Source organism: Leptosomus discolor, chromosome 12, assembly GCF_034619465.1.
Source record: "Leptosomus discolor isolate bLepDis1 chromosome 12, bLepDis1.hap2, whole genome shotgun sequence".
Taxonomy (NCBI): Eukaryota; Metazoa; Chordata; class Aves; order Leptosomiformes; family Leptosomidae; genus Leptosomus; species Leptosomus discolor.
The window spans coordinates 20747042-20771954 of record NC_141402.1 but is presented as its reverse complement, the minus strand read 5'-3'; the positions used below and the strand labels follow the sequence as shown (position 1 = coordinate 20771954).

General features: G+C 38.2%; 1 protein-coding gene across 1 annotated transcript in view; it reads right to left on the bottom strand.

Moving 5' to 3' along the window:
* The window catches only part of SPON1 (spondin 1), a 193130-nt gene that overhangs the window by 12508 nt on the left and 155709 nt on the right, over nt 1-24913 (bottom strand). The window contains exon 7 of the mRNA XM_086472291.1: nt 18561-18625. Within this exon, the coding sequence (XP_086328417.1) occupies nt 18561-18625 (65 nt within the window). The remainder of the gene's footprint in view (nt 1-18560; nt 18626-24913) is intronic.

Here is a 24913-nt window from a genome sequence, read left to right as displayed (position 1 = left end):
CAGAAGGAGGAGAATCCTTCTTAAGTTCTGCTTGAATGCCGGGCAGGTAAGCATTTAACCTAATGAATAATTTAAGCATGTGCATGTCCCAAAAGAGCCAGGGAAAAGAAAACTACAACAAAATCTACAAAAACAACAACAGAGTCAGTGAAAAGTGACTGACATCCATATAAAAAGTTGAAAAGCACTTTAATGCCAAACTGTTTTTGTCTCTGAGCACCAAATCAGAGGAGGTGACAGTAGGAGTTTGGCTATTTTATTTCGTAATGAAAGAATATAGAAAGCCACAAAAATTCTTATACATTTACCTTTTGGACCACAAAAAGGCCTGCATAACAACCTCTTACTCTGCTGTACTTAAACTCTTAAAATGAGAACGTTGCCTATAACCAGCTAAAAGAGATGGCTAGGTAACTGCATACAAAACTAAGGGATTACATCATTACTACTGACACTAAAACCACTAATCAGAACAAATGTTGCTCTAATATATCATTAACTTGACAATTTCTAAAAAGCATTACAAAAGAAAGGGACTTTGTGCAATGCCTCTTTCAGACATTTTCATATTGTCTTCTAAACGTACCTAGGTTGCTACTTTAGGTAATAACGATATATTATTCATTAATATACCAGCTATTTGATTTAATACTTCAGAATGGGCATACCTTAATGATATGATTAACAAATGTGAACAGACTTTCCTCACCGAAAAAAAATTCTCAGATATCTCAAATTAGAATTGCAATTTCTGAAAACTGCTGATTTTTGTGCGTGTTCTTTGCAGGTTGTCACAAACCAGTTAGGTGTGGTTATCCCACACGGTGCTGGCAACATTTGCTCCTGTTTAGAATAACCTCATGTCACTTCTTGGATCACTTACTGTGCGTTTACCATATTTCGGGAATGCTTTTGCAATACATGGCATTACTGTGTTTTATGCAGGTCAGGCTGACTACAAAGCCAAAGGACGCTATGAATTCAGGAAACCTTTCTTCCTCACTTCCTAGGAGCTTTGGGGCTACAAATCGTCTGCCCAGAGTGATTGCAGCTATATTCACAAAGGAAATCCAATGGGATGTTGTAAGAGCGCTATTGCTTTGTAGCTCCTTTTCACCTGGTTAATCTACAAAACCTGACTATGCCTTGTTTGTCCTGAGAAACAGTGATGAGAGATCAGTTCTTCAACCCAGCCTAAGAACCATCACAACCAGATTTCTAATCCTTTCCTCTCTCTTTAACAATATCAGATAAACACGTATTTATGAGACTGTTTTGAGCAACCTGGTCTAGTGGAAGCTGTCCCTGACCATAGCAGGGGGGCTGGACTAGATGATTTTCAAGGCCCCTTCCATCCCAAACCATTTTATGATTCTATGATAAACTCTGGTTTGATATAAATTTAATTTATTCCAAATATTAGATTACAGCAAATATCTCCTTTTAGCAGAAATTACTATGAGGCTATTTATTGGAATATCTCTGAAATGTAGATACTCCTTTAAATTTCTTTCAAAGATTTCAAAACAGTACTGTTGTGCATTTCAAAACCATTGATTTTGCAAGTGTTAAAAGCTTGGAATTGCATTTTACACTTCCCCGGTCCCACTGTAATCTCTGAAGATGTCCAACATCTCAACATCTTTATTATGATGATATACATTCCATTTCATTCAGCATCCATAGCCATCTAACCTACATATGCCTTTTGGCATCTGTTGATGTGAATTACAGTAAATGTTTAATTATCATTACACGCATAACAATGCAAAGAGATAACAATTGCAAGTTTGAGATTTTGCATATAGATTTCTGTACACTAGAAATTTAAATGGCAAATCCTTCTAGTTACTCGGTGAGTATTTACACAAGAATGAGGCGTTAGGATTAGTGAGCAGACACATAATTGCATGAAAATAACGCATACATGATTACTCACGAAATTGTAAAGGGAAATTATTTTGGCTCAAGGAAAGACAACAGATGGCTAGGAAATAATCATAAAACAGTAACTACCAATGGGAGGAACATGTAAAGAAAACAAAAGCAAGGACAGAATGGGATGAGTAAGTTTGATTTAATTGGATGGCCGTTAATTTCCATGAACAATTAGTATATGGTTCTTGCAGTGATTGTTCTTAGTTAAATCTTTTCTATGTTTTAATACCCAACTTTTTTTCCTTTCCTAGTGACATTTGAATTTTAAATAGAAAGTAAATGGTAAGTGATAGAAAATGGAACTGCCATATGTGCTTTCTGTGACAAAAAAAATGATCGATACAATTTTTTTTTCTTTTCCAACAAACACATATGTTCTTCCTTACTTTTTTTTTAGATTGAATTATGAATTTCTTAATGTGGGTGTCAGACCATCTGTCAAACAATGAAGCTTCCCTTAGTCTCAATAATACACATAACACTTAAGACAGTAATTCTTTTTATAAGCATGATGTAGTTTTGTGATTAGGTTTTTTTTTTGGTCAACACTTAATAAATGTATATAACTATAAATGCATGTAAACACAGTAATGTACAATAGCATGTGACTTTATGCTAGGAGAGGTAGAAATTTGCATCTTGTGCTGCTAATATACAACCCAGCATTATTTAGTCCTGTTTTCTTTGAAAAATAAGAGACTATGTTCCTTCCTCATTTAAATGGAGCTGTGTAGAGCAATTAAAATAGAATAACCAAGTTGCAAGGGCAGTGTATGCTGTTGCATTTGCTCATTCTTGTTAAGTTCCTAAAATCTTATTAAAATGGAAATGAAGATGATTAAAGGTTTTATCTTATGTTAATTATCCAAATATAGACTTGCATTTTGAGCTCAATCACGCCCAATCTGAAATTTAGATGAATTATAAAAACTGGTAAAAATGCCAATTATTTTATATAGCTTTTTAAAATGTGTTTTGTCTGAGATTTGTTTCAAGTAGTTCTTTTGGTTTTGGTGAAACAAATATTTCTACTTTTTGCATAAAATTTAGAATTTATATTTAAAAAATCTAAAATCACTATGAAGATTTTCTGGTTTTAATGTGAAACCGTAAATTTACCATTTAGATCCAATTCTTATGTGCAAGCTTTCATTTTGAAGTCAAAGCCTTTTAAAAGAAGAGTGTTTTGATTAGCTCTGCTGATGCATAAACTGCTCATTCAACATAAATTACTCTTGCATACAGCTGTCAGGAGTCTAGTGACACTTCTATGAAACTTCCAAAGTACTTCAAGTCATAAAAGCAGGGATCACCCCATGGTTTGGGGAAAATGGTGGTCCTTAAGATGGCACATTAACGGTGTTGAGGAATGATACACCGCAGGAAGGGAGGATATACCACAGGAAGTTTTCTGACCTAAAATACAGTTTCACCTTTAGCCAAATGCAAAGCCAGGGCACTCAGAATTCTTTCACAGCTCCACAGAGATTTATGTATTTGTCTTCATGTTATCAAAAGTCACAATGGACTTTTTCCCTATTTTTTTTTTTTTTTAATATCAGATTGTCCTTTGTGCATTATGTTTTCTGGTTAGACCGGGGGTTAGAATTCTTCTATTTTTGACAGTATGGAACTTCACTGGATTAATCCCAGCTATCGATAAAATCATAAAAAGAGAAAATAGCTGAGCTAGACACACCATCAGGTTGCCATAGAAACAAGTGACTCTGTCTGGCCTTCTCATTCCTCTCATTTTGTACACAAAACCTCTAAACTTTGAAAATGTTTCTTAGTACTATACTGTCATTTTGTGGAAGGAAACTTCATTTACATCTGGATTGACAGATACTGGCTTTTACCCCATTTTAGGGTAAACAGCACAATATGACAGTGGGAGATAACAAGAGAGATAAGGATTGGGGGCAGGGGAGGCAGGGAACTCCATGGATTTACGGAAATAAAAAGTAAAGACACATATGCTGTAGTGGCACTACAAAGTGTTGCCATGCAAGAACAACAATATATTCTTTATAGAACTCTATATTTGGGGGGTGGAGAGAAGCAACAGAAATCTTTCCAGGCTATCATCATATTCCCTTCCTGGGATGCGTGTAATCAACCTACATAAGGTAATATGGCTTCTAACTATAAGGCTCGAATAGTTCATTCATGCTAGTAAAAGGTTACACTTAAAAAGCACAGAGCTACCAGAACATGGTATTTTCATTTGTTTTATGTCTGTATCTCTTTGCAATAGTAGATACCATAGAATGCCTAGAAAGTTCTGCAAAAATTTATTGTTACTACCACAGCTTATGACGAACCAGATTTTTTTAAAACTCTAAACCCAGAAATACTAATTATTAAAATTACACTTTGTTCCCTTGTAAGCAGTTGACCATGAAACCTGACTTTTTTAAAGACAAAGCATTTTCATCATCACCACATAAAAACTACTCTGTGAGAAAGCATTTTTTCCATATAGGACTACAACAAGAGATCCCATCCAAAAAATTGAGTACATAAATCTGAACAAAATATTTACTTTAACTGATGTGCTTGCATTTCTTCTACAGATAATGTATTTTTCCTCTGAACACTTTCTTCATTTTGCCTTTGTTATATTTCCTATGAAAGCTTTTGCTTTAAAGAAGTTAGTTTCTAAGAAAATAGGTTAGAATTTGACCATTTCTTAATTTTAGGATTTCAACATATATTTTTTTTTACTTGTAATTAATGTAAGGAAAATATCACTTATTATGGAATCACTAATGAGTGTTTCACATTTACATCTGTCTTTGTGTTACATAAACTCATGTCCTGATTACTTCTTGCAAGAGTAATACTGTTGCCTGTGTTACAGTGTGCAAATGCCAATTCCTATGTGCTGCTTTCCTCCATTTCTTCCTGCAGTTTCACCAAAATATCTCACTTTTAACTATTACAAATTCTTCTGCATTCCAAAAGGCTTCAATCAAAAAATGTTTCCCCCATCAGTCTGAGCTCTGCATTCTGATTTTATTCTCACTGCATTTCACTGGCTTCTACTATGGCTTTTGCAAAATTTTTGTTCATCCCTTTATGCTTTACATGGCATCTCAAATAAGGTCAGTTTCTGAAGAAATAATGAGCTACCAGATGTTAACAAGTGATCTTAGGAATACTGAGATCTCTGTGTATTCATTAAACTTGGTCAGATGTGGATGAGCTTTTCAACTCTGATTATCAAGTGATTTTTCCAAAAGATGGCAATACAACACCTTCATAGTTAAACAGCTATTATAACATTCTAAACATAAGTAAAAAGTGTATTTTCCTCTAACTTGGCACAAAAATTACAATCTGAATACTTAACATGCAGTGAAATTAAACCAACTGAAAGCAAGATACCACGATCAGTGTCCTACAAGGTGAACTATAACTGATACATAATGTTTTCCACATTTTGCGCTTGTTGAAAAAAGAATCTGTTGGTTAAATTCACTTATACAGGAAAATGACTGAGCATGCTATTTCCCTCTGTTCAGGCAAATCTTGAAATCACCTTCTACTATTCTGTGCCAGCAATGAATTGTAACATGTAATGACACTGCACAGCATCCCACATAGGCGCAGGAAGACAAGTATGTCTGGGTGTTTTAGCTGAGACCAGAGGTGCGCTTCTGAGGTGAATTTCTCATTGTGCTTTGGTTCATATCCCAGAGCAATCTCAGAGTGCTGACCTGATTGCTTTCTGATCAGTCTAGCCTGGAGCTTCTCCCCTGCGCTCCCGCTGCTGGCGGGTAGCCCCGCTCCACGCGACCAGTGCGTGGGCACCCGACACAATCTTCCATCCCCCAAATTTGTCACCTCCTCAGCACTGTTTCACTCTACAGACCCGCTCCTCTTGCAGTGTATTTGTAACAGATGAAGATAGCTTAGGTAGCTATTTGTTATGAAGACTATTCGTGGTTATAAATACATACACTATAGAGATTGTAATGCTTTAACCACAGAATTAAAGTAGGGTTTTAAGTTTACACAAGACATACCTCACACAAAATCTTTTACGATATTCCCAGAGTGACTATTTAAGGCAAAACATGGGCCATAAAATACAACATTACAACTTTTATTCTTATAAAAGCATATCTGTACTTGGAGAGAGCCACTTAGGGGTTTAGAAAATACCTTCAAGCATCTCAAAATTTAAATCAACTCATCTGTCAAGAGAAAAACACAGAATCCTTCAGCAAAAAACTCATATATTTTCTTTCAGGATAACATAAAGCCAGTGAGATGTCAAATATAACCACTCATCCAACTTCATTACAATGATAAGTCACTGAGAATAAATTTGTAACTCAGACAGTTCATCAGCCTATTCCTTGTTTCAATTCTTCATGCTTTAGCTACTAGCAATTTTATACCCTTTTATTTCAGCCATTCATTATGACTTGTTATCAATGGGACAGGCTTGTACAAATTTAATTATTGCTTTGCTGGAAGTTTTATTTTCCTGGATGCAGCTGTTACTGATTGAAATCACGTTATGGTGAATTCAGTGTACTTCGAGTACAGTAACCTTGCTGTTATAATGGCAATGACTAGTTTTGTTTTACGGCTGCCTTCCCAACCATGTGTTAGCCAAGTGATGTTCACACTACTGTGGTCAAAGATCTATTGATATTGTAAGCTGTTAGGTGCAGTTAACAGCATAAGCTATTTCCCCACCCCCCAGGAATCCCTAAAACAGTCATTAAGGTTTGCTTGAGGCAACAATTTGACACTATCTTAGCATGACGGTTATTTAAGTTTCATTTTTAATCAGTTATTCTTCTTGAACTGTTCATGCTACCCATTTTACTATATGGAGAGACACTGTACTCTCACAAATCTGATGAGACCCCCACCTGCAGTACTGAGTTCAGCTCTGGGGCTCCCAGGTAAGAAAGACATGGATCTGCTCAAGTGGGTCCAGAGGAGGGCCATGAAGGTGATCAGGGGGCTGGAGCAGCTCCCCTGTGAGGACAGGCTGAGAGAGTTGGGGATGTTCAGCCTGGGGAAGAGAAGGTTCTGGGGAGACCTTAGAATGGCCTTCCAGTGCTGAAAGGGGGCTGCAGGAAAGGTGGGGAGGGACTGTTTGTCAGGGAGTGTAGTGGTAGGATGAGGGGTAATGATTTCAAACTGAAAGAGGGGAGATTTAGATGAGATATTAGGTAAGAAATTCTTCACTGTAAGGGTGGTGAGACAATGGAACAGGTTGCCCAGAGACACACCTCCTCCCTGGCAGTGCTCAAGGCCAGGCTGGATGGGGCTTTGAGCAACCTGGTCTGGTGGGAGGTGTCCCTGCCATGGCGGGGGGGGGGCAGGGGTGGAACTAGATTGTCTTTAAGGTCCTTCCAACCCAAACCGTTCTGTGATTCTGATTCTAACATATTTATGTAACTGCTCGCATGAGGGAAGTCAAATGTATGAAATTATCCCATACGCCAAATGGACAGTTACACACCGATGAAGTTATTTGCACCTTAGCTTTGGAGTAAACCAACTAACGTTAATGGCATTACCATGCACACTGATAGAAGAATTTATCTAAGGTATAGATATTAATTGATTAATTGAAGAAAATAATCTAAAATTGACAGAATATTAAACTTTGTGAGTAAAGATTGTGTCTGCATGGAGCCTCCAGTATTGTTTTGCTTCTTCTGCAGTAGTGCTGCTATTAATTTTACAATGAATTTTATGTAATGATTCAATATGTAATATATACTGCAAGGGCCATACTAGTCACAGTTCTGCTACTGTATTAAAGGAAAGAGAATGTCTTAAAAAAAATCTATTGTAACATCAAAACATTACTGGTGTCCAAAATAGCATGGTTTTTTTTGGAAACAGCACTGTGAGCTCCGTGTGCGCCTTTCACACCCCAGCTCCCAAAACGCAGAGCCACCGCGGTTCCACTGTATTGCAAACACTCTGAATTCACCAGGTTGCACCCACAGTATTAGAAATAGTTGCCCACGTGACCTACATTATTTTCTTTTAATTAAAATAATGTCCCAGTCTTTCATATGTCTTCACTCTTTCCTCACCGAAAGATTTAACAGCTGCTTGGCTTGACAGTACACTTTTCTCTTGTAACAAGAGAGTTAACTGCACTCACTTTTCTCTATTAAAAGAAACTTAAAGGTAATGCAACCACATGCACGTCATAAGGTGTTCAATGGGTTAAATGCAGTTATGGAAGGATATGTAAACTTGTAAAGCAAGAAAATACCTGAACCTTACTTTCTTAAAAGTACAGAGGAAGTGGAAGATAAATGCAGCATTCAACCAATTAGGAGAAAATGTCTAACAAGTATGCAAGAAAAATGAGCGCTACAAGGAATATAAGAAGTAGCAATAAATAATAAGCTTCCTTATTTCTATATAACCCTCTGCTGACTCTTAGTCACACTAGGTGAAATTATATATGCATGATTTATTTTTCAAATCATTTGGTGGAACAGTGTTTATCAGCAATTTGTATAATGAAATGTTAATTATATACAGTGGATAGATGATTAAAGGACTATGATATGAGCTGTTCTTATCACTTTGGAGAAAACAACAAATAAAATTAAAACTATGCCCATTACAGCTGGTTAATTGCAGTTCAGTCTGTATTTTGCCATTCAGAATGCCAGTTAAACGCAAATGTTTAACAGTATGCATGTTCAAACATGTCTTTTTTTAAACTCTCAGCTGGGTAGTCTGAGGACTTGATTAATTAAGCAACTGAATAATTTACTAATTTCTAATGTATATTTTTATAAATTACATTTTGATACCAGTATCAGCTATTTATGGGCAGAGCATTGCTTGGCAGGACAGGAAATCATTTCAGCATTCTTAATGGGACAGCAAAAGAGTTACATCAACTCAAAATGAGCCACTAATCCCACAATTTACTCACCCAGACATCACACAAAATAAAACTTCTGTGACTACATAATATTTTAAAAGAACTGAAGGTACAATTTAATTTCATATTAAATACTTTAAGTGGATGGATAGGAACTGGAATGACTGCAAAATTCAAACCCCCATCTTCTCTATTGAAGTTTACTAAACAAAATTAGTAGGTACTTCTCAACTAATTTTAGTTTGCATGCTATGAAGAGTTAGGTGTGGTACTTGTGAATAATTCTATCAACCCTTAATAAGCTGATCTGGGAAGACTAACTCACAGAATTAACTTACAGAGGTTGTGAGGTCTCTAGTCTCTAGAGCTCTGGGCATTTCATTATTTTTTATCTAAAGCCTCCCTGTTATCAAAGCTGAAAGGTGCATTGATTTGAATCTTCCCCTCTCAGTGCTGATTAATATAGATCTGGCAGAGAAGAGCATTTGGCACTGCCATTGGGATTCCAGGTTAGACACAGCAAACACCCAGCTCCAGCGGCAAAGAGAAAGAGGATTTCTGTTTGGGTTTGGTGCACAGCTGCGTCCCTGCTGACCCAGGCAGTGGCAGCAAGGTAATGGGACCTGCAGCATGTCCTCTGCCTGGCACGGACCGTCCCTGGGATAACAGCCGTGCAGCCAGGTGTTTGATCTCCTCATGACCCAACTAAATGGACCGTATTTGGGTTATGTGGATTTCTTAAGCAGTTAAACAAATACTACCAGCTCTGTCAAATCATGTAGTTTCTGGCCCTACAAAAAGTGTAGCATTCCCTATAGAACGTGGAAGCTGGTCTGTAGGAAGGTCATTTGAGGCACAATTATAGCATATAGGTGATTAGGGTGGTTTTATTTTGGTGCATTCAAGCAGCAGCTGATGCAAGACTTGGCAGCAAAGGTGTTGGTGTGAGAGTGCCAGGGACTCTGAGGGGCTGGGGGCTAACCTTGTCTGAAGGCTGCACAATTGCACCTTCTCTGCTCTTTTTGTTCTGACTGGCTCAGCTGGCTCAGACCTGTGCTGCTGTCAAACGATTTCAGCATATACCAAACCAATCTGAAATGCTTTAAAAATAGTTGGTATAAACTGCTTATTTATTTTAACCTCAATACTTGTAATAATTAACTGCTTTGAACCATCTCAAAATTAAAGGATGATACAAGGGAATAAGCAAGTTGCTCACACTAGCTTGATTTTACCAAAATCAGAGACAACAAGTAAACAGGGAGAAACAAAAATATTTTTTTTCTCCAGTAAGATCACCGATCAAGGCCATGAAACTACTCTGTACAGCTGTTTCTTTTTCCTCCCACAGTCTCTGAATTAAGCTCTTGAAAACAAATTACTCCAAATGTAGGTAGCAAACAAGGTACTGATTTTGAATATAGCCTATAAATATTTTTTAATATAGGTCTTATTAAAGAAAAAATGCCAGCTTTAGTTGTGGCATGTTTGCACATACATTTTATCCATATAGGAAGTTTAGAAAGAAATAGATAATTCACACAGATGAATAGGTAAATTAATTTCTCCAGATAGATAAGTATAAAGATCAACTACATAATTCCTACAAAAGATCACTTCTGAAAGATTTTCAGAAAATCTCAAAAAGATTCCTCCAATAATGTATTTACTTTATAGGACAACACACAAGGAAATGTCTACTTGAAATCTTAATTCTAAAAAACTACCCCATTTGTTATGAATGTAATGCAAATGTATGTAATTTTGTCCTATTTCCAGCACAGAGAAATTAAGCAAGTAAAGGAAAATCAATTTAATCTAGATGTAAGCAAATTATCACTTCCTTTCAAAGCGCATTTTTGGGTGAACAGAAACAGTAATGTGAAAGTGTTTGTTTTTTGTTTAAAAAAAAAAAAAGGCTAGAAAACCTGGAAATAGAACAAAGTATTTTAGTTAGCCAGGAACAGTCTCTCTTCCAAAGCAGCCAGGGAACTGAAAAAGCTATCGTCATTGCCTAAGTGCCACGAAAGAAAGACAGTGGGATTTCTAATTAATGAGAACATGCAGCTGATCTGTACTTATTCCATGCATACCCCTTCCCCATCTTACAAAGCTGGTTAACTCACTGTTTACCAGACATTTTAGAGATTAATCTCCTTCAGAGAACTCTTCTGTCTCTCCTCCCTTTTCTTGAGGTGGAAATCCTAGTGATCGCTTTCTTCTTCTGGCTAATAAATATTTAATTAGTGCATGCAAAATAGCAAGGCTTGAGCTACAAGATCATGATATGCAACAGAAAAGGGCTCTCACTGTGTAGGTTGCTGGTGTGAATTTTTCATTCAGAGGTAGGCATTACCATTCAAATCTTGCCAGGAGGAAAGGAGAATTAAACCTAGACTTTCCAAGTACCAGGAAAGTCTTCTCCATATTGGGCAATACCCTTTATTTTGCTGACCATCTAGGTGTGTGGCTGACTAAAAAGTTACACTGGAAGATCAGACCCCCATGGATAAAACAGGCAGGGCAACAACTAGACTGTGAGAGTTAACACGGTTTAGTGTCCTCTCACCCTCCTGAAAATGTAGCAAGCTTTGGGAACACCAAAAAGCTGGTTGTATTTTTATGTATTTAGTAATGTTACTAATAGCTATTTAAGTATGTAAACACTTCAGAACTGAAAAGTTGAGAATTAGGTGTTTACAGCAAATGGGTGCCTAAATGCCTTCTAATGTCCTTTTGTAAATTGGCCTTGGTCTGTGAAGATCACAGAACTTGCAACATATAAGAAAGTCGACAAAGAGGTTCACCGACACCTCATGTTTACATGGATAATGTTGATGTTTCAGCTCTCTGCCATCTGATGGCAGATAGTATCTGATTAGATAGTCTCGGTAATATTAATGTAGTCACAAATTGTTATTAAAGCTGTTTTCACTGCTGAAGCCTTCTTTTAAGGATGCAACTGTATACATAACCTTGGCTAGTTTTACACAAGGATATTTATCAGTGAGACAACACTACATTAAGGCTGTGTGAGTTGTAAAGAGTAGAATATCAGACACAATACATTGAGATCTTTAATAATAAAGCATAAGATGAGGAGAGTTATTTTATTACATTTCAGAAGGCAGTAAAGAGTTCCATTTCTGACTTAAATGGTTCTCCATCTTAGAACATCTAAGTAATCATTCAATGATCTAAATATGGAACTTCCTTAAGGAAGACAAGTTTTGGGGGTACAAGAATAGCAGAAGATTAAAGTAAAGTAAAAAAAGCAAAAAGTAAGTAAAAAAGAAGTAAAACGAGAAACAAACAAACAAACACCGAAACACTATATAGATGAAATTCCCTGCTCATCTGTGGCCTGGCTTTTGAGTCCCAAATGCTGTAATGAAGACTTATTGATCACAGAAAATTCACTGCAGGATCAAAACATACAACAAACGTGTTTTTTCCTCAAATTATGGCAGAATAATTCTGGAAGAAAGCAAAGACTGAGAGCTTTCACTCAAGAATAAAGGGTATCTATATCTATAGATAGATATTCTTTATCTATAGAATATTCTTTGTTTGATTTCTGGAACAGTTTACTTTGTTGCCCACGTCAGTCATATCATCTATCTCGATGCTGAAAATCATACTTGGGAATATCCTGTTGCATTTTCTGATCTCCTCCTTGCAAGCCAGGAAAAACAGCCCTAAAATCTTTGTAGTCAGAGAAAGGATATCAAAGATACGTAAACTTTGAAATGGAAGGGGATTGATGGGATAATTTGTAGTGGATGATGAGGTAACCATACTAACTTACACACTGTTTGGACTAAATAGTTCTATCCATTTGAAATATAAAGAAATAGGCCTCCTTTTCTGCTAAGCTTCACTTTCGAGTGCTTGCTGAAGTGTTTTCAGGTAATCTCCAAATAAATGGGGAAGAGCTGCTTAAATGGATGAGAAAAAGTGTAAGCAAGCTCTGCACACAGTCAAGAGGCACAGGAAAACCACAGGGCCATGACTACTCATGAAAACACTACAGAGAGATGAAAAGGAAACAGGAGAGGCACAAGGAAGGAGAGGATAACTTTCCAGACTTCACATAGATCAGAATTTCTATAATAAAGAAAAATGCCTATCACTGCGATACATATTGGCTGTTAACTAAGAATGGACTGAGGAGGTAAAAAGGTTGGAAAGCAGTGGTGGTTTTACATAAAAGAAAAAAAAAAATGAGAGAGGAGTATGAAAAATAATGCTTGAGAATATTTCAGAAAAACTTAACCTTTTAATGTCGGATACTCTAACTATGCTGTTTTCCTAGATAAAATGTCTTGAATTTTTGCACTGAAATGTAGCATTTACCAACATCCAAGTTGACCTACTAAACCTAAAATAATTAAAGAAACTGAAAAAAAAATGAATAATTAGAAAACCTCTCTTTCTAAGAGAGAAAGAAAATGAAACTCTGGCAGGAAAGAAATGAGAAATAGGCAGGTAATTTATGCAGGGAAGTGAGGTCTTCTTGCCAGTTTTTTAGAATCTGAAAGGTTTTAGGCCAGAAAGTTAAAGCTACTTTTTCAATTTTTTTTTTTTTTTTTCCAAAATCAATATTGCCTTTTTATGTATCAGGAAACGCCAGAATGAACACATGAAATTCTTGGAAAGACACACTATCTGTGCCGGTATTTTATAATTAGTAAGGTCTGAGTGTTTAACAATGGAATACATGACATTCTGGAAAATAATTCCCATTCTATGTCTGATCTGTGCTTGTATTTATCAGTGTTAGGCTGTATGTACATGGAAGTCCATATTCCGCAGTGTTCCATACGGCTGAATGCTTTCCTGGTTTACAGGTACTACAAAAAAAGTGATTAGACACAAGAATCGCCATTCAAATACTTCTCTCCTTTGCCGTAAAAAGAGCAAGTGCCCTGACAACATTACGTGGCTTGGATTTCACCACGTTAAAGACAATCCAGCTCATGGCAAGATGTGGAATTGACAGCTGCTTTGGTGCCCGACAACTGACTCTCCCCCACACCTCCCAAAAGGGTCCCATTTTTCTTCTTGTAACTGACTCTGTAACATTAAAGAATGGGACTAATGGGTCAGGATTTGCGCTTATTTTCTTCTGGCGGATTAGCCTGGGCAGCTGTTATTTAGATAAAAGTGCTTGTTGAATGAAAAAAGGTGGGGGTGGGGGTGGGGTGGGGGGTTGTCACAATAGAGCTGTCTGGATTTGAAATAAAGACATAATAAATATATCCACACACACCCCCACCCCCGAAAAAAAAGCAGCATATATTTGGGGGAAGGGAATTCAAAGCAAGATTTTTAAAGGTATTCGTTCCTGTGGAGTTTGATGCATACTATCTTTAAAAGTCCTGCCTTCTTTGTCCCCAGATTCTTGTGTCACGGCTTGATTCTTGTACAGGTGCTGGATATGCAGATTTGGATACCAGTTATACTCTCTGTATTTGCAGTATTTTATCCTCCATACTGCCAAAGGCCAATGATTTGCAGAGGAGTACGAAAGTAAAATGTGCTTCTGCCTGGAACACAGCTGAGAGGAAGGAAGCAATGAGCTGCGCTCTTGTTTATACAAGTAAGACAAGAAAAACTACTTTCATTTGACAGCGTGCTGTACACGATACCACTACACTCAAGCAAGAATGCATTCCCTGCAAATACTTTAAAGTCATCATTTCAGACACACAACTTGGTAATACAAACATAAGCAACAGCAATGTCTTTTTAACTTGGTCTGGCACTCCTCATGATACCAATATTGCTGCCTCGGTTGGGCGACCGTAAAAACCCAAAACTCTCTGCTGCATGCAACTACTCGGAAGCAGTTTTTGTTTGTTTGTTTGTGGTTTGCACGAAAGAGCAGGCACATATCAGAACTGAGGAGAGGAATGACAAAAAAAAAAACCCAGACAGTGAAGGCTACAGTTTCCACAGCATTATATTGTACTGGGAGATGGCAATATGTTGAAGTATATTATTAGCCTTAATTGTAATTAACAGAAAGTGTTTCAAAAAAATTACTTAGTGTCATTGTATCTTTCCCTGCTTAGGTCTGGCAACTTGTCTCAGCCCCTACTGTAATTTCTTGTGTCTGAACTGATGTCTGAAGCCAAAGAACTCTCCATGGGGAGGCACTTTACGCCTACTGGATCTGCACCGAGAAGCGTCTATTTTCTTCTCCCTAAGCAGAAAAGCTCCCAGTTACATTTCCCTTCTTATCTTCGGTGTCATGAACCAAAGGCTTTTGACCATCAGATTTAGACACAGACTTACAGACTTTATGCCCTCAGTTTATACAGAGCTTGAGACATTAGTTAATGACTGGCCTCAGGAGTCACAGCCTCACTGACTGGCATCAACAGCATAGAAGAAAACTCCATTTAACTGGAGTTAAATGTTAACTCCATGATGAATCCATGCGAGGTGCCTGGCCAAGACCCTCCTCTCACACATTATTACGGGTGACCAGAGTGGAAACACAGGAGTTCACCAACTGCTCAAGATGTAGGCAAGAATTAGCAGCTTGCCTTGCCACAGCCTCTGTAAGAAGAGGAGATGCTGCAGCCTCCCTTGCTGTTTTGGAAAGCTGGGAGAGGACCTGGCAGCCCCAGGGGCAGGCGCAGTGCCTGTCTTGGCTGGTGGTTACTCTGCATGGGCAGCAGGGCCGGCGCCCAGGGCTGTGCAGAGCCTCAGTGTGTGCTCCCGTCTGGTTTCCACTGAAAGGGATAGGTCTGAGCAGGTGCCTGCAACGGGCAAATAGCGAGCCTGTAAGTCCATGACGGTGTCTGCCACTGCGTCCGTGAAGGTCCCTGCACTCCAGCCACATTAACTGCGGGGTGTTGCTCTCAGATACCACATTCACCCGGGGTGGCAGCCCGGTGGCTGTGGTGCTCCATCCTGGATTCTCCACAACAGCACGCAAATAGATGAATACTCTTATAGCCCCCTCACAATTTTGGGAGGTGATCGTTCCCCTCTTCCCTCCAATTTTAAGTGTAATCACCATAACAGACATGGTACTGTAACTTGCATAGGGTTAGCAATATAAAGCACTATATGGAATTGGGAGGTAAACTGAAGTGTGAGCAGGCTGAATTTGCCAACTTTTGACACTTCAGGCCTCTGTAGATTGGCCTACTAGTATTATGCATTTATAATTGTTGTAAAACACATTCAGGAAGGTTTTTAGGCTGTGCTTATTATGACACATTGTAATGCCATTTTGGCACCACTATCACACCATATTATACATTAGATATATATAACTAATGACTATGCAAAAAAGGTTATTCATGACTTTTAGTCAATTCTTGATTAGTAAGATGTCTGTGTTATGCATAATAATAGACCAAATGTTTATCCTGAGAAGATATTATCCAATACTTGTACACATCTCAGCTAAATGCCAAGAAGGACCATCTATAACAGCAAATGGGAAATTATCATGAGAAGTTAATGGCTATTGAATATGTTTTGTCTTCTTTTGAAGCTTAGATTATATTTTTAAGTGGAATCAAAAAGAAAGGCATCATGGAAAAAATATAATAAAAAGTTATTTTAAAAGCCAAAAATCTAACACTACCTGTAAAGTGAAAGAACATTCACTAGGGGAACCCTTGCACAGCATTTGAAAGCACAAATACCAAGATTTTTTTCCTTTTGATGTTACTGAAAGGTGAGCATTACCATATAGAAAAGGTAAGAATTGACTGAAAGAATGTCTGGAGGATGTGAAACCATTTGCAGGCACGTCTGTGAAAGAATACGAGGAAGTTCACTCTCAACTTTTTTGTGAAGTTTCTCTGTGCTGTATTAAACTAGCTATTATGACCAGGGGCAACATACTTTAATTAGCTTTGATTTTTTTGTTACATAATAAATATATTCAGTGTATTTGAAAGATGATGGATTGAGACTCTGGAGAAGCAGATCCTCTCTCCATCTTTCTGTGGACAAAGTACAAACCTGCTCTCCTGTCAATGCCAAAGCCTTCCAAGCACCCAGAGCACTCAATTCCTAGTAGCATTGTTCACTTTGATACGGAAACATCATACATAAATGTTGCTTTAGGAAAGTAAATGAAATTGGAAGGAAAAAATAAATGGCTTGTTTCAGTCAGAGACCTCACCGCAATAGAACAGAGACATGAACAAACGTTTCCATTTTAAAGTGTTAATTTGGAGTGAATAGAAAGAAGGCAGAAAGGAAAAAAAAACCTGCTTTCCAGAACTACTATATGGCAAACACTACCAAATACAAATACTGAAAATTTCAGGGGAGTAAGACCACAAGTGAAGAATGCCATTAGTGTCACCTTGACTGACCACTTGCATAACACTAGCCAAAAAAAGCCTAACCCACAATTCCTGTGCAGAGCCTACAACTCTGTCTCAGAGTCAAAATATATTAAAGTGATGGAAAATCCATCTCATGTTCAGGTAAGCTGCTCTGAAGGTTAGTCACACTGTTAAAAGCCTTTTCCCATACCTTTAGTGAGAATTTCCTTGTCACGAATTTCCTTAGCTTCCATGCTACAAGGGATTTCATAGGGTTTGGGGTTTTTTAATAGATTAAAGAGGGATCAGCTATCAGAAATGTTTTTCAGTATTTAAGCTGTGCTCACCTCCTAACCTTTTTTTTTTTTTTTTTTTTCCAGGGGGGAGGGGATAAACTGAATAGCTTAAGTCCTAAGCTGCTTAAGAGTTTCTAAGCCTCTTACAGCAGGGGATGTTTTCTGAAAACTGAACTCTTTTGCAGCTTTTTTCCAACTAACCTCCACATTTTCACGTACTTTCTGAAATACAGACGACAAAACCAGACACAGATTTCCATAAACTGTTTCCCTTACACTTTTCACAGAGGAAGCAGGACTACCTGGTCCTTAGAGTCTTGCAGTTGACTAATTGCTCTGCTTCTCCAAGGACCTATTTTGACTCTCAGCTAACGGTGTGACTCCTTTTATTGTGTTCTCATCTTTAGTCAGTTCTTGTACGTCTCACTTATTTGAGCTTGGATAATTAGTATGAACTTTGAGACAAGCACAGATAAGTTATGCAGGTACCACCCCCTGTGACACACCCATCCACCTCCCTCTAAAGGCAACCACTAAATTCAAAAGTATCCTGAAAGAAGAGTTTTGTCCTCTTTTCTGCTGAGTGCCAGAGAGCCCAGACTCAGGATCCTGGGAAGCTAGTTTGCTGTCTCACTTTGTAAAACAACCATGGTTATACTACCATCAGGATCATGATGCTATCATAGAGTGTTTCAGATAAGCATTTTAAAAATTAGTCCTTTAAGAGTTTTTTTGTTGGTGGATTGAGGATTTGCTGTATTGACACAGTGCACTGTCACAGTGTATGACACAGGATGCTAAAAAATACTCATGTAGAGTAGTAGAACATATATTTGAGCAAGCATTGAATAAACATCATTGTTCAATGAAGGCACAAACTCCATGGGATAATCCTTCTGCTGTAACAGTTAGTGAACCAAAGCATGTAAAAAATGAAGAGATGCTAAAGAGGAAAGAAAGAGAAGAAGATGTCGAGGAAAAAAAAAAAAAAAGATTAAAAACTCATCTATCAAAATATTTTTAGGCAATTTCTTCACAAGAGTGAATGATTATCTGAGCCAATGAGTTTAAAGCAGCCCATTAGCCAACACTCAACACAAGGCAATTGAAACATACTATTCCCTACTTACTTACACATTTAGAGGTTGCCAGGCGGGCCACTGTGCCTTTGCCTTGATGACTGTTAAAACCTCATCGCTCTGTGAAAAGAGACAAAACAAGTGATTGGGACAATCACACAATCATTACAATAAGAGTAATATGTTTTACAGCAAAAAATTAAGAGGCACTATATCAAACTGTGCCTCCAAATTCTGACTGACTTTTTGTTATCTGGGCACGGTGTGTCCTCAGCTGCCCAGGGTTCATCAAGGAGCCTCTATGAAGGCAGGAGGCAAGAGCAGCAGGAAAAGGCAGTCAGACCTTGGGCACAGTCTCTTAACTCTTCAGGAAATGAAGTGAGCTTAAAACACCTACAACAGTTCACAGACCATGTTATTTTTGCATTGAGAGCTGAAGGGAAAGCTTTCAGAGTGGTGCACAGTGATGACAGGTACAAATAAGGAAAAGACCTTCACATTGGTGAAATACCCCAAAACGACACGACCAAACTGAGTATCTTCTTCTAACACTATCACAGAAAGATAACTGTGCCGTATCCTGGGCTGTTAGTCCACATATAGCAGTTTATTGGCAAAAAGTATATCTTGAGCTGTGGATTTTGTGACTCTCTGACAATCCTTGTGGCCAGAGGAATTTACCAGATTAAAAAAAGCAAGGACAGAAAAATTGCTCTTAATACATCACAAATTTACAGGCCAAGAGGCAGACAAAAACTAGAGGCTGCTGCTACTCTAGGCAATCTAACACACCCTGTAAGTGTGTATGATATATGATTTATTATCCTCATGTATGTAAGTATGTAAAGAGTCCATGGTGGATGCACCACAACCTCCTTCAAGCAGGGCCATTGATAGCACTTTCTCTTTGCTCTCCATTTACACACGTGAAAATTACAGGGTGAAATAGAGCAGCCACCTGTGGAAGCCCACAGTATGGCCAAGCATTGTCCAAGATTATTTCCTAAAGTCTGTAGCAATTCCTGTATCAGCAACTTTAAACTTCATATTGGTACAATAAACACAGGACAAAGTCAGGAGACAGCTAACAAGGCTCTGATTCCCAAAAGACATCTATCACGCTTTTTGTAGAAGCATTTTCCCCACCTCCCTTAGGAATCCACCCCAGTAATTCACCTAAAGGAACACAAAGTTCACAACTTACTCACATGATTTCTACTGTCTTTTAAAAATATCTCCCAATTAGAGTAAGAAACCCACCTCATACATTACTAGTAATTGGCACTTCCAAAAGAGTTGACCTTTCAGTTTAGCGATAATAGTGCCATTTCCTGCTTAATAGCAATAGTTCTGATACCCCAGACTAGCTCTAGCCCATATACACTCCTGTTTAAAGAAAACAATTTTCATTGTTTTTTTCTACCACTCTCAATATTTTCTGACTCTGTTTTTTTACCAAAGCAAGGTAATTACAGTGCTGATGGGCTCTCTCTGTAACACATGAGGTTTTTCAGTCTCAGGAACGCGTATGGGACATAGCCTCCCCCTCAACCTGAGTGGATGGATAAGCCATTTCTCAAAAACCATTTTTATAAATACAGATGCTTGTCCAAAGCCTATACGACATTATATGTCCTGAGCTAAGATAGCTAAAAGTGTGAGTCTATAAAAGCAAGTAACTATAAAAAGATTTATTCAAACTCCCATACTACTAATGCAGTTGGAAAAAAGAGAATTTTATGCTGAAAAGGAGCAATCAAACAGCGCGCAGCAGAGCTATGCCAGCAGGCAGATTCACCAGGGCAGGTCCTGGGTGAGTAGCAGCAGGCTGAGCCACCAGCACAACCCTCTCCCAGTCTCCTTGCTGGGCTGAGCAGAACTGTGCAGAGACATGCTCTATGGAGGAGAGATGCACCACATCCAGGTTCATCTATGGCAACCTTCTTCTTACCTCCATGCCTTCAAAAGTGGAAGAGACAGCTTTCCTCTCAAAGTGATTTAAAAGGAAACTGATTAAAAGAATAAAGTTAAAAGTCTAAAGTTAAAAGACACTACTTGTCGTTCTCTGTCAATGGAATTTGCCTTAGTTTTTAATTTTCCTTGTTTCAACATCCTAAGACTCTCCAGCTAGGCATATCTTCATTTACTTGCCTTGAGAACACATCTGCATTCAAAACTATTAACTGTGTACCGTACATCCCAAAGAAAGTCTGTTATGAGTGTAGATGGTTACATTTATTAAAATAATACATTGCCTATCTAATAGAAGCCAGTAATTATGTCAGTAACATCCAAACCACTCATGTCTGAAAGCATTTGAACATGTGCTATTCAAATTAAAAATGCATTCTGAGAGTGGATGAACTACGATTAATATCTTAGTAGTAAGTGCAGAGGGAAGGAAATAAGGAACAGAGCACGGTGCATTCAGACATCCCCAGATTTTTTAAAGGAGGTGAAAATTGCTGCAGCAAAAGCTGAATTCATGGACACTTCCTGAACAGTAACCAAAATCAAAAGATGCAGAATCCAGTGTTTAGTTGGGCCTGAATGAAAATACACATTTCTGGTACCTAGAGCTCCTTGACAATGACACAAGACTAAGCTGAAACTTCAATTAAATCGTTGCCGTTCCAGACTGATAGTCTAATTATGCAGTTGTCTCTATCACACAGATTTGTAATATTTCTGATTTAAAAAAAAAAAAAATTAAAAATGTAACACCTACACTGTTATTAATGCCAGTGTATATTTACTTCTACATGCACTCATAAACAAACAGATACCTGAGTAGATTTTTTTGTACACTAAAGAGTTTTCCTTGGACAAGTGTTTTTGCCAAGAAGATGAAATCCTGGAAAACAATACAGTAAATTCCACTTGCCGCCTCCTTGGGTCTGTGAGGCTGTTGCCATGTGAGGTCTGGCTGCCGGGCTTCGCATTAGCCTGGGGAACCCAGCTGCAGTCACCACGCGTGATGCCAGCAGCCTGCATCTCTCCAGCCTCCTGCTGGGAGCAGGCTTGGGGCGTTCCTCCAGAAAAGCAGTGACCTTCCTCTAACTCCAGCCTCTCCAGCTGACCCCCGCGTAAACAGCCCAGGCAAACAGTTATTATCTACCACACAAGTTCACAGGCTTGTGAACAAGCTATAGCTAGAGAGCAATCTATATAAAAGACACAGTGCTCGTATTTGCTGGCCAATCACTTTTGCTATAATTTATTGGCAGATGGTAGAAACTGAGAGGATATTAAATGCCTGAAGAGAAACCCACAAATTAATAATATACAAATAGTTGATATAATCCAACTACCTTGAACAACCCAATTGCACAGACTTTACAGTAAAGGCATAAAACACCACATAATTTTTATTAATTTTAGTTAACATTTTCTTAGGACTTGCTGTATTATATTTGTGCCCATTTTCCTCTCCTCTTCGTATTCCCAAAGTTTTGCTTTGATTTTTGAAGTAAACAAACTCTCAAATTCACGTCAAAATATGGCAAAAAGAACTAGGATGTTTCACTGTTGTATATTGCAAGCTGTCTTGTCATCATTTATGTATTTGGCTGGGAATCAATGATTCCTGAGTAATGAAATGGTTAGATTTTGAAAAAGAAAACTAGATCATTTGCAAAATGATGGAGTGTCAATACATTAAAATGTCAGAACAAGTCAAAGGGAAGGGCATCAATGGTTTTGCCTGGAGCTGCTTTTAATCCTTTATCTAAAGTCTGATACACACCTTTTCCAATAATAAAAGGAAAAAGGGAAGAAAATTGTCAAGCCTACGTTATGCCTCTGTGCTTGCGGAAGTTGTCAAGGAGCGACTGTCAGTTATTACACAGATAAACAGGAGGAGAGTTGCTACCCTCTGTCGTTTTCCCAGTTAAGGGTGTTTCCTCCTTGAGTACAAATCACAAAATTGATACTTGGGAATTTACAGTTGTGTTTTTGCTCAGCTTCTTTTGGGCACGTCAATATCACGCGACACAGGAATGACATTCTCCCGTGAGGAGAGTGGGAGCGCGTGGCGCCGTGCTGCACCGACGGTCAGCCCTGGCACACCGCGGCAGCGCGTGGGCAGCTTCTCACGGGAGCAACGCGCCCTGCTCCTCGGCCACTTGCTTGTGCTGAAGCGCCTGTGCCTCCGTTTGCTGCGAGAATGTGCTACCACTGCTGCAGCATCTCTGCTCCTCCTGGAAGCAGGAATTCACCATTTAGCAATTAAATTAGTATAAGCTCTCAGGAGTCTTCATGGTAAATTCCTCTGAAAAGTGTGGTTAGGCATAATCACTTACAAAACTGGGTATAAAATCTTTGTCGAGCCTACTGAAGCCTCTTCTTCAATTTCAGTTATTGGTTCAGTTGTATGATTTCAGTTTCCAGCTGAAATAGAATGACCCCTTCTCTACAGGCTTAAAGCTTGCTCAAAAAGCCCAGTGGAGCCAACGTAGCTTATAGATTGACTTCAGTATTTTTTTTTGATTGTGGCCTAAATTAAAACACACAAAAATAGCAAACAATTATCGTTTTCTCCAGATCTGCTTTCTACGTTTGTGTTTCAAGCTGGGGGTGGGTGGTTGACTCAATAGCGGTTCCCTATGAAAGTACTTCCTCTGAAAAGTCCTAAAAGCATGATTTCTAAAAGTTTATAATGTTATTCTAATACAGACACCCTTACTGATATTCTGAAGTTGGTAAAAACTAATCATTTACTTTAGATCCATTTGTTCCTGCAACGTACAAATGAAGGCGCACGCAGAATAAAGTAATTAAATGGCCACAAATAGAACCCCATGGTATGAAACCACTGCTAAATTAGATCTTTCAGCTGTGCACTTTACAGAAGATTAAAAACATTTCTTCATGTTCAAGAACAGAAAGTGGGACATAGCTCAAAAAAGCAGCATTGAAGATAGAATTTGATCTGAAGTCTTTCTCAACCAGAGGGATTTAAAACAACTTGTTTAAAGGGTAACATCCATTAAAAATGTAATGAAAGCTTTTAGCAAAAATTTTAAGTATCATCTGAATAGCTTTAGAATAAGAAAGAGATTAGTAGGATCTAGAAAGCCACAAACTATTTTATGTACTCCTGCTGGTTTTGGTAACCAATGTGATTAATATATTTTCTGTACTGGAAGTTATTTTGACGAGTAATTTTTATTACTATTTTTATTTTATATGTGCCAAATAACATTAGAAAATGTTATTGTGCAGATCACTTAGCACTTCATAATAATGATTTGATTCGGTTCAGCTAAACAAATTACAGTCTATTATCTGACATCAAAATCAGTCAGATTCAATGAACTGTGGGAATGAAAAACACCTGTTTTGAGCTAGAGCTTAATTTCACTCTTTTCACACCACCACTGCTTGGCACTCATTCCATTGCTTTAGAACAGAGAACATTTAATTCCTTCCACAACACTCATCCTCATAATATCTGAATGCCTTGCTATCCACAGTGGACTCATTTTCTTAAGATTCTTAGAAACAGAAAAAGCAACATTATCCTCAATTCACAGATGATGAATTGAATGTCTTCTGGAAACAAACCTAACTCTCTGAGTTTTAAGACAGCATCTCCACTGCACGATCATCCTTTCCCTCAAAAAATAATTTGGTATTGAAGGAGAAAGAGATAAAGTAAGAACGAAAAAGTAAAATGCACAGTATGTCTTCTGTGGGGAATCAATTGCTATGAAAATGAGAATGATATAGTGCTTTGGAGGGATAGTTTGGTGCTCCTAAAAGCCTATCAGTTTTCTGTGATTAGTATAAATAGACCTTATTCCACCTCCACCCTATGCAGACACACAGAAATCACTTCAGGATGTGAAAAGTGTGTGTTCAGTATCTCTAAGACTTCAGTTCACAAACATAGTTTCAGGCTAACAGAAGTCTTCAAACCATCAAATTTTGGTCCTTGTTGCTACATACGATGTACAACAAGATGCCTCATTACAGAGTGGTGTTAGGAGGAGACACTGAAGAGATGATACAAACATCTGCTTGCACACTCAGAGCAGCCAGGTAGTCTGCAAGGAAGCCTGAAGACAGCATTGAAGACAAGAGGATGCTATAGCTATTCCTCCTGTGGGCTTAGGTACCTCACTGACTGCTAAAAGGCCGTGCTTACTTGGCACTGGCAGCATGAAGATCCCTTCTGAAAGCAGACACCTTTCTTCTAAACTAGGAACGGTGACAGTGTTTGCTATAATGTTCTACTAGTGTTCATACCTTTAAATAGGTATATTTTTCTATCAAGGGGTTTATGTTTACAACTCCTTTGCAACTGTCCCCGCTGCTGAGTGAAAGACTATCTAGATGACATTGCTATCTAGTCCACTGATGAAATCACCACAGCCTGAAAAAAGGCTTCAGTTTTGGAGCCAGAGT